Source organism: Neofelis nebulosa, chromosome 8, assembly GCF_028018385.1.
Source record: "Neofelis nebulosa isolate mNeoNeb1 chromosome 8, mNeoNeb1.pri, whole genome shotgun sequence".
NCBI lineage: Eukaryota > Metazoa > Chordata > Mammalia > Carnivora > Felidae > Neofelis > Neofelis nebulosa.
Window position 1 is genome coordinate 48560136 of NC_080789.1, and position 16253 is coordinate 48576388.

General features: G+C 37.9%; 1 protein-coding gene and 1 long non-coding RNA gene across 10 annotated transcripts in view; one reads left to right on the plus strand and one right to left on the minus strand.

Moving 5' to 3' along the window:
* The window catches only part of CPM (carboxypeptidase M), an 83401-nt gene extending 68393 nt beyond the window's left edge, over window positions 1-15008 (plus strand). For all 8 annotated transcript variants that reach the window (XM_058742069.1, XM_058742067.1, XM_058742068.1 and 5 more), the window contains 3 exons: window positions 871-1023; window positions 10967-11115; window positions 13107-15008. In XM_058742069.1, coding sequence (XP_058598052.1) covers window positions 871-1023; window positions 10967-11115; window positions 13107-13349 — 545 coding nt within the window. In that variant the 3' untranslated portion in view covers window positions 13350-15008. The remainder of the gene's footprint in view (window positions 1-870; window positions 1024-10966; window positions 11116-13106) is intronic.
* On the minus strand, window positions 1021-13108 carry LOC131519231 (uncharacterized). Of its 2 annotated transcripts, XR_009265540.1 has the most exons (5): window positions 12646-13108; window positions 11718-11844; window positions 11173-11256; window positions 3302-3434; window positions 1021-2023 (listed from the first exon to the last, which is right to left on the minus strand). It is a non-coding gene; the product is annotated as an uncharacterized LOC131519231 (long non-coding RNA). The 2 variants fall into 2 exon arrangements; XR_009265539.1 differs by having other exon boundaries at window positions 11718-13108.
* Window positions 15009-16253: the final 1245 nt, after the last annotated feature.

The window sequence follows — 16253 nt, forward strand, 5'->3', positions numbered from 1 at the left end:
AGGAAGAAAACACAAATGTTTCTGGCCAAACTCATGCCACAATGATGGTTTTTAGCCATCAAATTTAAGACACATCCAATTCAGAGATTTTAAAATATGAAAATCTTGCATCTTAGAAGATAGGAAATATGATTATACCCTTTTGAAAACTGGGTTTTCAGAGGTAAGAACCAGAAACTGAGCACAGGTGACGGCAGCCCCGGACGCAAGGGGGCCTGGGTCCCTTCTCTCCCGAAAGTTAGCACAGCAGCCTTTCTTTCATCCCCTGAAGCAGTTTCGTGTCATAAGAGCACGGGGCCCGCAAGACAGCCTGTGCTCTGGGCTCGGCCTTCACTGGCACGTTACTTACCGTAAGCGATTGTTTCCCCATCTGTAAAATATGGGCGACAAACTCTTCAAACGGTGCCTGGTAATAGTGAACACTCACTAAATGTCAGCCACTATTATTCCGCCGAATGAGTATACTTAGCTTACATGTGTATTTATGAATGGTTTGCAAAAACATTTTTTAGAAGTATCACTCTCAGTTTAAAATGATTTTCACAGAAGAAATGTACATTGATGAATCCTTTTTGTAATGTATGATCGGGGGGGAAAAAAAGGCTGACCCTTCCCCTGCCCCTCAGTTGATTTTGATGCACAGTTGAACCTTAGCTCTGATCCAGTTACCCATATGGGAACATTTAGGATTGCCTGTTCATGCCTGGGTAATAAAATGGCAGGCCGTGACTTTATATGCTAATATGTCAAATTCATCTTTTCCTGTTTAAATGTACTTTCTTTGCAACGGATTCATTTGTCCCCAAGGTACAGGATACTTGACTCTGTTCCAATTTTAGACCTTAAAAAATTAAATATGCTTGTGTTTAGGTGGAATGCAAGATTACAACTACATCTGGGCCCAGTGTTTTGAAATTACATTGGAGCTGTCGTGCTGTAAATATCCTCATGAGGAGAAGCTTCCATTCTTCTGGAATAAAAACAAAGCCTCATTGATTGAATATATAAAACAGGTGCACCTAGGTTTGTAAGATTTTTCTTATTAATTCCTCTTAACACAAAACATGGCATCTGGCAAAATGTTTGGGTTGAGAAAATGCAAGTCCCTGTTTGTTTTCTCGGTACAGCCTCATTTTTAGTACCAGAACTAATGATGAAGAATTTTCCCTGTATGAATATCTGCAGCATGTGAGAGTTACAATGCTTGTCAGTTCATATAAGAGAGAGCATGAGGTATGCTACTCAGTGTAGGGGTATGAAATCCACAGTATTTCACATTTTACATGTTGAAGCCCTAGAAATCTGGCAAGAGATCCAGGAAAACAGGTTATGACTCTGTTACATCATCACCCATTTAGAAAATGCCAAGTTTGCTTGCCACTTGTCACACAATATCATAGATCCAGAGAACCCTGAACATGCCATTTTGCATTTTTTCTAGTCCTGGGCTGGTGACCTGGCACCATTAGCTTCAAACCCCTCACAGCCTGCAACTCTGCCAAATGATCTGGTCCTGGGAACCTTCCCAGTCTAGTCTGTTTTTTGACAGCTATCTAGCCTTTGTCATAGACAGGCTAAATGTGGCAAGAGTGTTTGTTCTCGAACATGTACGGCAGACTCGCTGGAGGGTTTGTTAAAACACATCCCCAGAGTTTGATTTAGTGTGCCTTGACTGGTTAATCTTTCCCAAGGAGATGCTGCTGCCGGTTCAGGGACCTTGCTTTAAAAACCATCATACTGCTTGTGATGGTGATGGATTCAGGGAGTTCAAATGTATTTAACCAGGCTGTGTCTCTTTGGGCAGAGTGTGGAAGGCTCTTCTGCATTGCCAGAGTTTAGTTTTCTCCATTCATATGGCTTGGGGGAAGAAACGTATCAGAAATTGGCACAATAGTTATGCTACCCCATCAAGCCCAAGTAGAAGGTGTGTGTTTGTGTTGAAGAGGTTTGCCTCATAGGCCTGCTATATAGCTGCACAATTCCTGGAATTTTCTGTGTGCTTCACGCCAAAGCTTTCCACCTGCTAAAAAGACAGAGGCAGTTGAGGAAGGGAAGTGTCAGAAGAACAGGGGGTACAGGGCTGAGTGCAAGGACAATTAAGGGCTTCTCTGGGTTCCATATCCCTAAAATGGATGCCCCTCCCTCCTTTCATACCTCTATCCCCAACCTCCAGCACCCTCCCCCCACTCCCCCCCACCCAAAAACACAAGCACACAAAGATTAGTGGTGAATTCACAGGGCTGTGTCAAATGTCTCAGCCAGTTCATGAAGTAGGCTGATTCTCTGTGATAAGATGTTAAAAAAGTCATTATTAGCATTTATTTAGATTATTGGGTCCTTCTCCTTTTTCACATCATCAAGCTTTGTTTTGGGTCTTCTCCTGATTACTATTCTGGTATTTCACCACTAGATTTTCCTCACAAGGCACATTTAGCCTTTCTACTGTATTTCTACCTTTAATATGTTCCTCTGCCTATTGTAAAATTTCTCCTCCATCAACATCAACGCGTGACTGCAAGCTGGACAAGGAATATGCTCCACATAACTGCACTATTTTTGGAATTTCAGTCTAGCAGTAAAAGTTATTTGCTAAGCACTGAATTAAGGTGGGCTCTGAAATATCATGGTGACCTAATGCCAACGAGGAGCTTTATAAACTGTCACTTAACATGCAAATTATAGCATGTTAAGTAATTCTTAATTTGGAGGGCTTACAAGTCCATTTACACTAGGTTTCATAAAGAGTATTTATCTGCCTGTCCCTATAATCAGGTATGCACAATCTACTTAAAAGTATATATAAAGCACATCAACCCTGCCCCCTTGTGGTTTAAGACAGAGGCAGGCATTTTCTTTTTCTAATTTAATAATGAAAACCGATTTCAAAATATTGACAGTGTGGTTACTGTTACTGGATGGAAAAGGTCTCTCAATTTTGGTATGTAGTAGGAAGCCAAAGAATATCTTTGCTTAGGGATGATGGGAGCAAACACCTTCTTAGGGGTATTACTGTGGTTTAAAGAAAGTACTGGTATTTGTCAAGCTGTGTTTGCATTCACTGGCTTAGCTTCATCACTTGCTTAAGACGCCTCTGAGACTTTGACCCATCTGGAAGTCTCCGGCCTACCTTGTCTGGGAAGGAAAGGCCTCCTGCACCAATAGAAGGGGCTGGAAGGTGGTACATATCACCCCCGTTTTACAGGTGATGAAACAGAGTCCTAGGAGCTGGGATTTACACTGAGACTTAACTGGGTTCTTTCTGTCACACAAAGCTGTGATGACGGGACATATCTGTACTTACCTAATGTGTCAAAGGACTTCCTAAGAAGGGCAGGATGGAAGTATTTCTTCAAAGAATAATGGCACTGATACCCAACGAATAAATGCATAATCAGGCTACTAACTTACGACTGATGTTTGTGGTTGGGTACTACCTAAAGACCAAAAGGATAAATACCAAGTAAGAGAAATAAATATAAACGAAACTTTTAGAAGAGGTAAAAGAACAAATTACATGAAAATTGAGGTTAACATAGCTGATGTCTTCTGAAAATACTAGAAGGAAATACAACATTTAGTAATTCCTTCTCTGGGGGGAAAAATGAAGAGTCAAGAATTAGGAAAGAAAGTAAAAGGCAACTTGGGTCAACCAGAAGTCTGTTTAATGTTTGAGACAAAGATGTTTCATTTTAAACTTTTCTGAAGGAAACTAGTATGTGCCTCATATTTTTCTGCTCTAGTAAATAATTACAAAGTAGATAGTTTGGGGATAGTTCAGGGTCATTTTTTCATTGTGGAGTCTTATGTCATTAAGATGATTTGTCATTAAGTGAGCAAACTAGAAGGTGAAAAGTAACATTTAAAATGAGAAGAGTCTCTTTTTCAAAATACATAAACTTAAAAAAAGAGAGGGTGGGGGAGACCATCCCAAGCAGGCTCTGCACAGCAGTGCTGAGCCTGATGCGGGGCTCCATCTCATGAACTGTGAGATCACGACCTGAGCCGAAACCAGGAGTTGGATACCCAACCAACTGAGCCACCAAGGCGCCTCTAAAATGAGAAGAATCTTTAAATATAAATGGCCTTTTGTCAACTGTACTCCTGAAATTTTGAGGGGTGGGGTGTGGTCCTGGATTCAGTGGGGGCTCTGGGGATTAGTGTGGATTTACAGCCATGCTGTACCACTTAGCTGTACGAGATTAAGGTTAGTTAATAATCCAAAGCCTTAGTTTCCTCATCTGTAAAACTGTGATAATATTGATGTGAGGATTCAGAGAATATGCACATTAAGCACTTTGCCATAGAGCCTGAAACATACTAACTGGTCACTAAATGTTCACTCCTGTTGTTAGTAATAAGACACCTTCAATCAGTTCCATGATTCCAAGCAATCTTGTGATTATAATTGTTTCACATGTAGTTTGACCAGGAGACAAAACTCTTAAGTCCCTTGCATAGATAAGTATCTTATTATAAGTACACTGGCCTTTTTAAAAAGATTTTTTAAGTAATCTCTACACCCAACATGGGGCTCAAACTCATAATCCCAAGATCAAGAGTCACATGTTCCACTGATTGAGCCAGCCAGGCACCTCCCCACCCCCTTTTGTAAATACACTGGCATTTTTTAGTTTAGGATTTAATGGAATCCACTGAGGGCAATGTCATAGTAGTTTGGTGACTGAGTAGACAACTTGGAAAGGAAAGGAATGGACTTACATTGTCATCTGTGTTCTCTCATTTTGGTAATGTGTTATTAATGGAATATTTGACAACAGATTTAGCCTATATATACAATTGGTAGCCTGACTGTATTTTAAGTTACATCCAAAAATAAGTTTTCCTAGTTTTGGTTCAAGATGGCAATGTAGGAGGATCCTGAACTCCTCTCCTCCCACAGACACACCAAATCTACAGCTACATATGGGGCAATTTCCTCTGAAAGAAACCCAAAAACTACCTGAGCCATTCCTACACATTGGGTGAGGGAGAATAAAACTATATTGCAATGAGTGGGAGAGGTTGAGACACGATCTTGCCATACACCCCCGTCCCTGGTGCAGGCACACATCAGGAAGGAACTTACACCTCCAAGCTTCTCCCTGAGCCGCAAAGGGTTTGAACCCCATATTTGGCACCCTACTGTTAAGAGCTACACCAAAGAGACAATCCCTCAAAACACCTCGCTTTGAAAGCCATGGGACTTGCATCCACAAGACCCTCAAGGCTATATCGAACTTCAAGGATTCATACAGATTCAGTTGGCTACCTGCCAGGGCCTCGTGCAGAGCCCACCAATTGAAAGATACCCAGTTTTGGGGGTTTTTTTGTGAAAGAGGCCTATTTGCTGCTCTTAAAGCTTTGGCCTGAAGGGCAGACACCTATATTTAACACACATCTAGGGGTCTACTGAAATATTCTCCAAAGATGGAGGCCAGCAGACACCATGTTTGCACTCTCTCTCCCTCCAGGTCACCAGTGTCTCCCAAAAAGGAGTTTATGCAAGCGTCTGGTACCTCTTGGTAGCTCTGGTAGCCAGTGGGGTTCGTGTTCATGGGTTCAACAGGACACTGGCAAACAAATAGTTCTTAACTGGCTACCACCCCAGGGCTCAGTGTAAAGGGAGCAGGGAGACACATCCAGTCCCCAGTCTTCCCCCTGAAAGGTTTTTTGGATACTTTAAGAGCCTCTGCCTAAAGGTCTGGCTTCTAATCAGCCTCAATCTAGGTACTGACAGGTCTTGGTACAACTTCAACTACTGGGATCTACTAAGAATAAAGTAGGCTGCTTAGACAAGCACAAAGGTTTGAGAAACAACCAAGAGCTAGGGCAGAGTTGAATTATAAGGTTCATCCACAAAAGACCACTCCTCCAAGACTGGAAGAGGTGGCTGGGTGGCTCCATCAGGTGAGCATCTGACTCTTAATTTTGGCTCAGATCATGATCCCAGGGTCATAGGATTGAGTCCCATGTCAGCTCTGTGCTGGGCATGCAGCCTGCTTAAGATTCTCTCTCTCTTCCACCACCCCTCCACCCCGCCCCCCTCACTAGTAAAAAATATTTAATAAAATTCCGAATAATCTAATGTTGTAAAGTTAGTGGGTTTATCACTTATAAAACTATTGTAAGCATTAAAAAACAAAGCAAATATATAGCTACAATAATTTGTTTATCCCAAGGTAAAAAGATGTAAAATGTGGGCTGGAGGGAGTAAACATGCAAAGGTTTGGAATGCTATCAAGTTATTATCAACTTAAAGTAGACTGTATTATGTAAGTCTCAAGGTAACCACAAAGCAAAAACCTATAGATACATAAAAGATGAAGGAATCTAAGCATACACTAGAAATCCAACAAATTACAAAGGAAGAGAATAAGAACAAAGGAATTATAAAACAGCCAGAAAACAATTACCAAAATGGCAATAAGTACATACCTATCAATAATGACTATAATGTAAATGAACTAAATTCTTCTATCAAAAGACATAGAGTAGCTGGATGGAGGAAAAAGAAAAAAAAAAAAAACCACAAGACCCATCTGTATGTTGCCTTCACAAGACTCACTTCAAGACAAAAGGACACACACAGACTGAAAGTGAAGGGATGGAAAAATTTTCCATGGAAATGGAAACCAAAAGAAAGCTGGGATAGCTATACTTATATTAACAAAAAAAAAAAAAAACAAAACAGACTTTAAGATAAATACTGTGATCAGAGACAAAGTCATTATATAATTCTAAAAGAGTCAATCCAACAAGAAGACCTAATATAGGTGTACTTAACTATATAAAGCAAATATTAGCGGACCTAAAGGGGAAAATAGACAGCAATATAATAACAGTAATGGGATTTAATATTCCATTTTCACCAATGGATAGATCAGAAAATTACTAAGAAGACACTGACCTTAAACGACACGTTAGACCAGCTGTACTTAATAAACACAGAGCATTTCATCCAACAGCAGCAGAATATACATTTTCTTCAAGTGCACATGGAACATTCTCCAGGATAAATTTTATGTCATGCCACAAAATGAGTCTTAATAAGTTTACAAAGCTGAAATCATATTGACCATCTTTTCCAACAATGGTGGTATAAAACTAGAAATCAATTACTAGAAGAAAATTGGAAAATTCACAAATATTCAGATGTGAATCAACATGCTACTGAACAATCAGTGGCTCAAAGAGAAAAATCAAAACCTTGAAACGAATAAAAACACAACATAGCAAAACTTACGGGATGCAGCAAAAGCTATTCTAAGAAGTTCTTAGGGATAAATGCCAACAGTAAGAAACTGAGATCTCACAGAATTGTTGAATTATTATATTTTACACCTGAAACTAATATAACACTGTATGTTTACTGGAATTAAAATTTTTAAAAATCTAAAATAACCTAACTTTACACCTCAACTTAGTTTGTTCTCAACTTAGGGGAAAAGAACAAACTAAGCCCAAAGTAATTAGAAGGAAGGAACAAAGATCAGAGAAGAAATAAATGAAATAAAAACTAGAAAGACAATAAAAAGATCAACAAAACTAAGAGCTGTTTTTTTTTTTTAAAGATAAACCTTTAGTTAGACTCACCAAGAAAAAGAGAGCAAGAACTCAGAAATGAAAGGGATGTTGCAACTGATACCACAGAAATGCAAACGATCATAAAAGACTAAACAATTGTACATCAAAAAATTAGACAACCTAGATGATCGTTAAATCCATAGAAACATACACCTACCAAGACTGAATCATGAAAAAAAATAGAAAATCTGAACAGACCTTTTACTACTAATAAAAAATATGCCAGCAATCTCCTAATTTAAACAAAAGCTCAAGACCAGATAGCTTCACTGGTGAATTCTACCAAACATTTAAAGAAGAGTTAATACCAGTCCTCTTTAAACTCTTCCAAAAAACAGAAGAGGAGATAACTCTCAAATTCATTTTATAAGGCCAGCATTACCCCAATAGCAAAACCAACAACACTACAAGAAAATAACAAGCCTATATACTTGATGAACACAGATGCAAAAATCCTCAACAAAGTATTAGCAGACCAACTTCAACAATACATTCAAAGGACCTTGATCAAGTGATTTATTCCAGGGATGCAAAGGTGGCTCAGCATCCACAAATCAATCAACATGATATACCACATTAACAAAATGAGAGATTAAAATAATATCCCAATAGATGAAGAAAAAAAAATTAACAAAATTTAACATCCATTTAGAAAAACTAACAACAAAGTGGGTATAGAGGGGAATGTACCTCAACATAATAGAAGCCATATATGAAAGGCCTACAGCTAACCTCATAATCAACAGTAGAAGTTTTTCTTCTAAGATCAGGAACAAGACAAGGACACCTACCCTCACCACTTTTTTTCAACATAGTACTGGAAGTCCAGAGCAGTTTGGTAAGAAAAATAAAAAGCATGCAAAACAGAAAGGAAGAGGTAAAACCCTCACTTATTTTCAAGTCACAATACTATATATAGAAAACCCTAAGGACTCTATCAAAAAACTGTTACAACTAATAAATTCAGTAAAGTTGAAGGATACAAAATCAATATACAAAAATCTGTTGTATTTCTCTAGACTAATAGCAAACTATCAGAAGGAGAAATTAAGAAAACAATCCCATTTAAAACTGCATTATTGACAAAACACCTAGGAATAAATTTCACCATGGAAGTGAGAAAGACTTGTACACAGAAAAATATAAACCTTTGATAAAAGAAATTAAAAGCACAAATAAATGAAGATAATCCATTAGTTAGAAAAATTAATATTGTTAAATAGTCCATACAACTCCAATCTACACAGTGCGATACCTATCAAAATTCCAACAGTGTTTTTCACAGAGAACAAACAACCCTAAAATTTGTATGCATCCACAAAAAACCCTGAATAGCCATCTGAGAAAGAAGAACAAAGCTTCCTGATTTGAAACTATACTTCAAAGCTATAGTAAACAAAACAGTAGGATATTGGCATAAAAACAAACACATACATCAATTGAACAAAATAGAGAGCCCAGAAATAAGTTTAGGCATATATGGTCAATTCATTTATGTCAAAGGAGCCAAGAGTATACATGGGAAAGGACAGTCTCTTCAATAAATGGTGCTGAGCAAACTGGACCACTGTCTTATATCATACACAAAAATTAAAATGGATTAAAAACTTGAATATGCAACTTGAAATCATAAAGCCCCTAGAAGAAAACATAGTGGTAAGCTCCTTGACATCAGTCTTGGCAATTATTTTTTTGGATTTGATACCAAAAAGCAAAGGCAACAAAAGAAAAAATAAGACAGGTGGGACTATATCAAGCTAAAAAGCTCTGCACAGCAAAGAAAATCATCAATAAAATGAAAAGGCAACCTATCGAATGGGAGAAAATATTTCCAAATCATATATCTGGTAAGGGGTTAATAGCCAAAATATATAAGGAACTCCTACGACACAACAGCAAAAAACAAACATACAAAACAAAACAAAACAAAAAACCCAAACAATCCAACTTAAAAATTAAGCTGAAGATCTGAAGAGGTATTTTTCCAAAGACGACGAGCAGGTACATGAAAAGGTGCCCAAGATTGCTAATCATCAGGGAAACGCAAATCAAAACCACAATGAGACACCAACTCACACCTGTCAGAATGGCTAAAAATAAAACACAAGAAACAAGTATTGACAAGGATGTGAAAAGAGAACCCTTGTGCACTGTTGCTGGGAATGTAAACTGGTGCAGTCACTGTGGAGAACACTATGTAGGTTCCTCACATTAATAAAGAGCTACACAGTATGATCCAACAGTTCTACTTCTGAGTACTTATCCTAAGATAATCGAACACTAACTTGAGAAGATATCTGCACCCCCACATTCACTGCAGCATTATTTGCAATAGCCAAGACATGGAAGCAACCTCAGGGTCTAATGATGATCACATAAAGAAAATGTATATGCAGGGGCGCCTGGGTGGCTCGGTCGGTTAAGCGTCCGACTTCAGCTCGGGTCATGATCTCGCGGTCCGCGAGTTCGAGCCCCGCGTCGGGCTCTGGGCTGATGGCTCAGAGCCTGGAGCTTGCTTCCCACTCTGTGTCTCCCTCTCTCTCTACCCCTCCCCCGTTCATGCTGTGTCTCTCTCTGTCTCAAAAATAAATAAACGTTAAAAAAAAAAAATTAAAAAAAAAAAAAAATGTATATGCACATCACTTTTTCTTCATACAAAAAAAAAAAAAAAAAAAAATCCAGCCATCTGCAACAACATGGATGGACCTTGTGGGCATTGTGCTAAGTGAAAGGTCAGACAGAGAAAGACAAATACCATATGATCACCTTTATGTAGAATTAAAAAAAAAAAAAACAAAAAACAGAGGCACCTGGCTGGCTCAGTGGAGTGTGCAACTCTTGATCTCAGGGTTGAGTTTAAGCCCCATATATGGTGTAGAGATTGCTTGAAAATAAAATCTTAAAAAACACAACAAACAAAAAATTCCTACTGATTTGTAGAGAACAGATTGGCAGTTGCCAGAAGCATGGGGCGGCTAAAATGGGTGAAGCTGGTGAAAAAGTATAACTTCCAGTTATAAATCCTGGGGATTTAATGTTTAGCACAATGAATACAGTTAATAATACTATATTGTATATTTGAAATTTGCTGAGAGTAAATCTTAAAAGCTCTCATCACAAGAAAAAATTTTGAATTATGTTAACTAGATATATTATGGTGATCATTTCACAAATAAATCATTATGTTATACATCTGAATCTAATATAATGTTATGTGACAATTAGATCTCAATTTTTTGAAACAGTTTACCTTCCCTTAAATACTTTATTGTTATTATCAAGACAACTTAATAAATATTGGGCTTATTTTTCTTAAGTAACTACAAGAATTTATATGTCATAAAACACGGTATTAACATTTAATGCTGTTTTTGTCTTGCAGGTGTAAAGGGTCAAGTTTTTGATCAGAATGGAAATCCGTTACCCAATGTAATTGTAGAAGTCCAAAACAGAAAACATATCTGCCCTTATAGAACCAACAAATTTGGAGAGTATTATCTCCTTCTCTTGCCTGGGTCCTACATAATAAATGTAAGTATACAGCCCTAGTTATTGTTATTAAAACACTTTAGAACTTGCAATACTTACCCAGAAGGAATCTGAAATAAGTCTGGAAAGTCCCAGAAGTAGATACATCAGGACAGAAGGAAAGGACAACATCAGACATGGCATCTGGTAGGGAGTGGGAGAGGGTGAGAGTGATAGGAACAAACCAAAAAAATCATGTTTTTCCCCAACTGGCAATGTTTTTAATAGAAGCCAAGTTCTATTTCTTTTGATCCCTTTTATGATAAAAGACAGAATGACCCTTATTAATAACAATAATTAAACAATGTAGCCAAAGTACTTCCAAGCTTCATGGAATACCATTTTAACACCCATTTCATGAAACATAATTTCTGCTATTAAGCGGATTGGGGCACAGATTCCTTAGAATTCATTATAAATAAAATTTGATCCACAGACCGACCTATTTTGCAGCCCTTTCATAAGCAAATGATGGTGAGTTCCAATCAATCCAAGTCAAGTTCCAGGTTTAATTTTATTAAGATGTTTGAGTCATTTCTTCCTAGGAGGAGGCTTGGACTAGTTTGAGCGCAAACGGGTTTTTGTAAATGAATTAAATGAAGTACCTCATTTAGTTGACCAGGTTGTGCCCGTTCCTCTTTGATTTGACTTTCTCTAAGAAACTCAAGATTCTTCTGCTTTGCTTAGTGAGTCTGATCCCAGCTATGGTAGTCGTTCTGTACAGAGTGACTCCTGGGGAAAAAAGTCATCTATTCTGTGGTAAAAACTGGCCTTGTATTTTATAAAGGTGAAATAATGAAAGGCATGTTTTTCAATTTATACAACTGCAGGATTCAGAGCTTCTCTGTTCCGTAGGTTATCCCCACAGTGCTCAGCAGTGGGGGCTCATCAACTGCTAATCCTCTTAAGAATTTCTCCTAGAACCAGGAAGACATCAATTCACTGTGAATCTTTGCCTTAAAAGGCCCCTTATGTTCCTGTTACACTGACATTTCCATTCTATGATAAGGGGAGGGGGCTCCTTGTAATGAAGCTAAATTATTTTTATGTAATCCCAAAAATAAGTCACACACTTACAAAGTTATGAATTGTTCATTTCCAGTTAGACTAATGTAGTACCTATTGGCTTTAGCTACTAGTTCTGGGATAAGAGTGGAAGGCAAGACTTTGGAAGCTGAAATGAATGACTGAAATATATATTAGTGCCCAATAAATGATTTTCCCCATTCTTTTCCCTCTCTACCATATATAGTAAAAGTATTTCTTAGTGGACATGGTCTGTAGCTAGGTTAGCATTTGTCGTATTTTTTCTGACATCTCCTACCAAAAAAATAAATCTAGCTTAAGACTCAAACTCATGGAGAAAACTGGGTAAAATCAAAGCTTTTTGAGGAAGCAATAAACTTGTACACTTAGATCAGCTGCAAGGAAAATGAAATAAATTAAAAAAAGAATTCCACTTACGAATAATATCGATACCCAATCAGGATATAAGTACAGACTTGGGACAAAGGGAAACTGTCAACTCTTTACCTTTGCTCTCCATAGATATGATAGGGATACAGTCTGTGGCTTTCTTCTCCTGGCTTACATCTCCAAATAAATGACCTGTCTTATTTCACTTTATAATTCTTGGGGCAACAGCATTAGCAACGGTGGTCCATATCAATGGGCATTGGACAATTCATTCAGTGAGCAGGACTGAAGCGGTTACCAGCTGGGGAGGCCTGGCAGATGGTTACATGTGTTTCATAGAGGGCACACTTGTAGTGGTAGACATCAGTGTTTTTAGTGCTGGCCCCACAAAACATCTGAAATCACTCAGAGAATTCTTTTTTTTTTTTTTTTTTTTTAAGTCATTGGCTTTATTCTTTATTTTTCTAAGATAATATATTTTTATTTAACATTTTTATTTTTTTATAATTTTATTTTTTTTTAATTTACATCCAAAGTAGTTAGCATATAGAAAATAATTGTTTCTTGTTTCCTCTCAGGTTACAGTCCCAGGGCGTGATCCATACCTCACAAACGTGGTTATTCCAGAAAAATCCCAGAACTTCAGTGCTCTTAAAAAGGATATTTTACTTCCATTCAGAGTGCAACTGGATTCTATCCCAGTATCAAATCCTTCATGTTCTAAGATTCCTCTATATAGTGATTTGCCAAGCCAGTCAGAGGCAACAAAGCCTAGTCTGTTCTTATTTTTAGTGACTGTCTTTCACATATTTGTCAAATAAAGCAAAATATGGAACACACTCCCCATCATCACCTGGAATCAGGGATTACTCATGCCAGGTTACTGCAACTCTCAACTCCCTCTGTGGGACCTTGACTGAATAAACTTCATGGTCCTTCCCTAAGAAGATAAATGGTTGTTTCCAAATCACAGCAAGCTATGTGTGGTGATAACAAAAGCAATGATTTAGTCTTGATGAATGGAAGATACCTACCTTTCAAGTACTATCCACTTATGCTCAATCTTGAAGTTGTCTTAGAAATTTGTAAGAAAAACTTGAGAATCAAGAAAGAAGTTCCTGCAAGAAAAAAATGGAGCTAATTTTGTATACAGAGAGCCAGATGAATATAAGCAATGAAGATGAACATTCATTGATTACTTACTATATACAAAACCCTGTGGTGAATGCTAGATGTGAAGATATATAGTAATTACTAGTGCCAAATATAATTAATTCTCAGCACGTGGAGAAATGATAGCACTGGAAAATTTCATTTATCAGATGTTCTGAGGAGAGAAAATAGGCAACAATGTCTCAGTGGCCCACAAAAACATGGGCCTGATGGGATGACAAGGTTGTGTCTACAGAGCCCCAAAACAACAGGTCAATTAAGTGTCCCTGCCTTCCTGCGCTCAGATGCCACATCAGTTACGCTGATGACCCCCAAATGTGTAAGTCCAGCCTCTTGCCAGAGCTTCAAACTCCAGTCCAACTTCCCACTGTACATATCTACCTGGATATGACCCACAGGTACCTCAAATTCATGTAGAAATCACACACATTTTTCTCTCTAGAGCTGCTCTTCCTCCTGTAGTTGTCTCAGTGACTGGTACCACCAAACTAGAAACCTGAGTGTTACCCTTGACAGTTTCTTCTCCTCCTTCATCCCATATATTCAGTCAGTCACTAAAGATTGATGTTAATTACAAATGTTGATTGATCTTCCCTCTCTCCATGGCTAGTAACGTTGTCAAGTTTAGGCCACCATAGCTCACTGGCACCACGGTGACAGTTTTGCTAGTCTCTTGTGCCCAGCCTTCTCCTCTTTAAGTCCATCTTCTACATGGCACTGAGGAAGAGGATCTACTCAAAACAAAAACCATCAGTCAACTGCTTGTAGCTCCTATACACTTAATGTGCTATTTGTGTACTATATCTGGAATACCATTCTGACCCACCACGACATTTTCTTTCCCACTCCTTTAAAATTCAGTTCAGGTATCAACTCCTCTAGGAAGTCTCTGCTGACCATCATTCCATTCCATTCCACCCCATCAACCCCTTCCCAATCTGGAGACCTTTCCTCTTTGCTTTTCTAATGTGTTACCTCTATTATTGAATTTACAACTGTATTATGATCTTCTACTTTCATGTATGATTTTCCCTAATAGAATGTGAGCTCTGAGGCCAGAGTGTATTTAATTTGTTTGGGAAAATTCATTTTTATATCCTCAGAGCCCAGTACATAGCAGAAACTGAATGAATGAGTGAAGAGTTCCACAAACCTACTACTCCCAGTCTCTCTCAGAAACTGTTGGGCTTTGAGTCATTTTGTCAAATGAGGTCCAATGCTTTGGCAATCTCCAGCTCAGTAGTAACACTGACAGAAGAGTGTTTTCAAATACATGTCAACAAATAAATTCAAGTATGGTGTTTTTACTACGCTTCGCATTTATCCTAAGGTTCATAGTAAACATGTTACCTGTTAACACAAGCTACCTTTTTTAAATTAGAAAACAAAATTTTTACCATTAGTACTCAATTTGAAGCAACTGTTCTCTGCTATCATGAGAGTTAACCCGTCTTAAAATATTATAAGAATTAAGGGGGGGGGGGGACATCAAAAAATAGCAACTCCGTGAGCAGGTTTCTAAGTGCTGTGTATTGCTCATGGACTGCGAGTTGCCTTCGTCTTTCAATTGGAAGTTCTACAGGATCTGAAAATGAAACTACACTGGTTGGGTTTGGTGTATGGTGAATGCATGAGAACCACAAGTGAATGGGAGACACATGGGCACATAGGAGCTATTCTTGTGCCAAGCTTATTCACATGTACACAATCATACTTGTTAATCTAAACAGAATTTGTAGTCTTTTTATCACTTATAAAATCTGGTAATAACTTGAATATCTGGGTCATTTTTATTTAAATAAACCGTAATTTATTATATACTTGAAAGTATGTATTGCAGAAAATGATTTTGGATTTCTACAAAGCACATAAAATTCGATTTACCATCAAGCCTTATTTTTCAAGCAGACCTTTGGAGTCATAGCTTTTCCTTTTCTAAGATACCAATTTTCAAAGGGACATAAACCAAAATGTGATGTGGTTCATGAGCTTTAGTGTAAATTTCTTAAGGAAATAATGTTTTTAAAATCAGAAATTTCATCAGAATCAAACTTAAAATCATTTAAAGACAAGTAAAACAAGTAAAATACTCTCCAAACAAATCTAAACCAAACCTTCAACACAGAGTACATTCAGGGTATATATTTTGCAGCAATGGCTGTGCTCAAAAGTAAACTTTGTAGTGAGAGTTTAGTATGACTCAATCCCAGCTACACTCTCCACTAACCAAGTTAAATGTCCAAGAGGAGAAACAGCCATGACATTCCAACTAAGACCAGAGCCCCAAATCTCCCTGTATGACACCTTCCGTACTGTCTCTTTACCCTCTTAGACTGGTGATTATAATCCCCAGGTTCTGAGTTCAGGTATAATTCTTTTTATGGAGAAATCAACATGGTGAAGATTTTTGAGAGAGAGAAAAAGAAGACAGAACATGGGAGTGAAATTTTAATTAGAAAGCAAGAATCTGAATTCAAACCCACCCCACATAGTTTCCTTACCTGTAAAATGTACAAGCTCCTGCTTGACTGAGTCTGTGACTATCAAAAGCA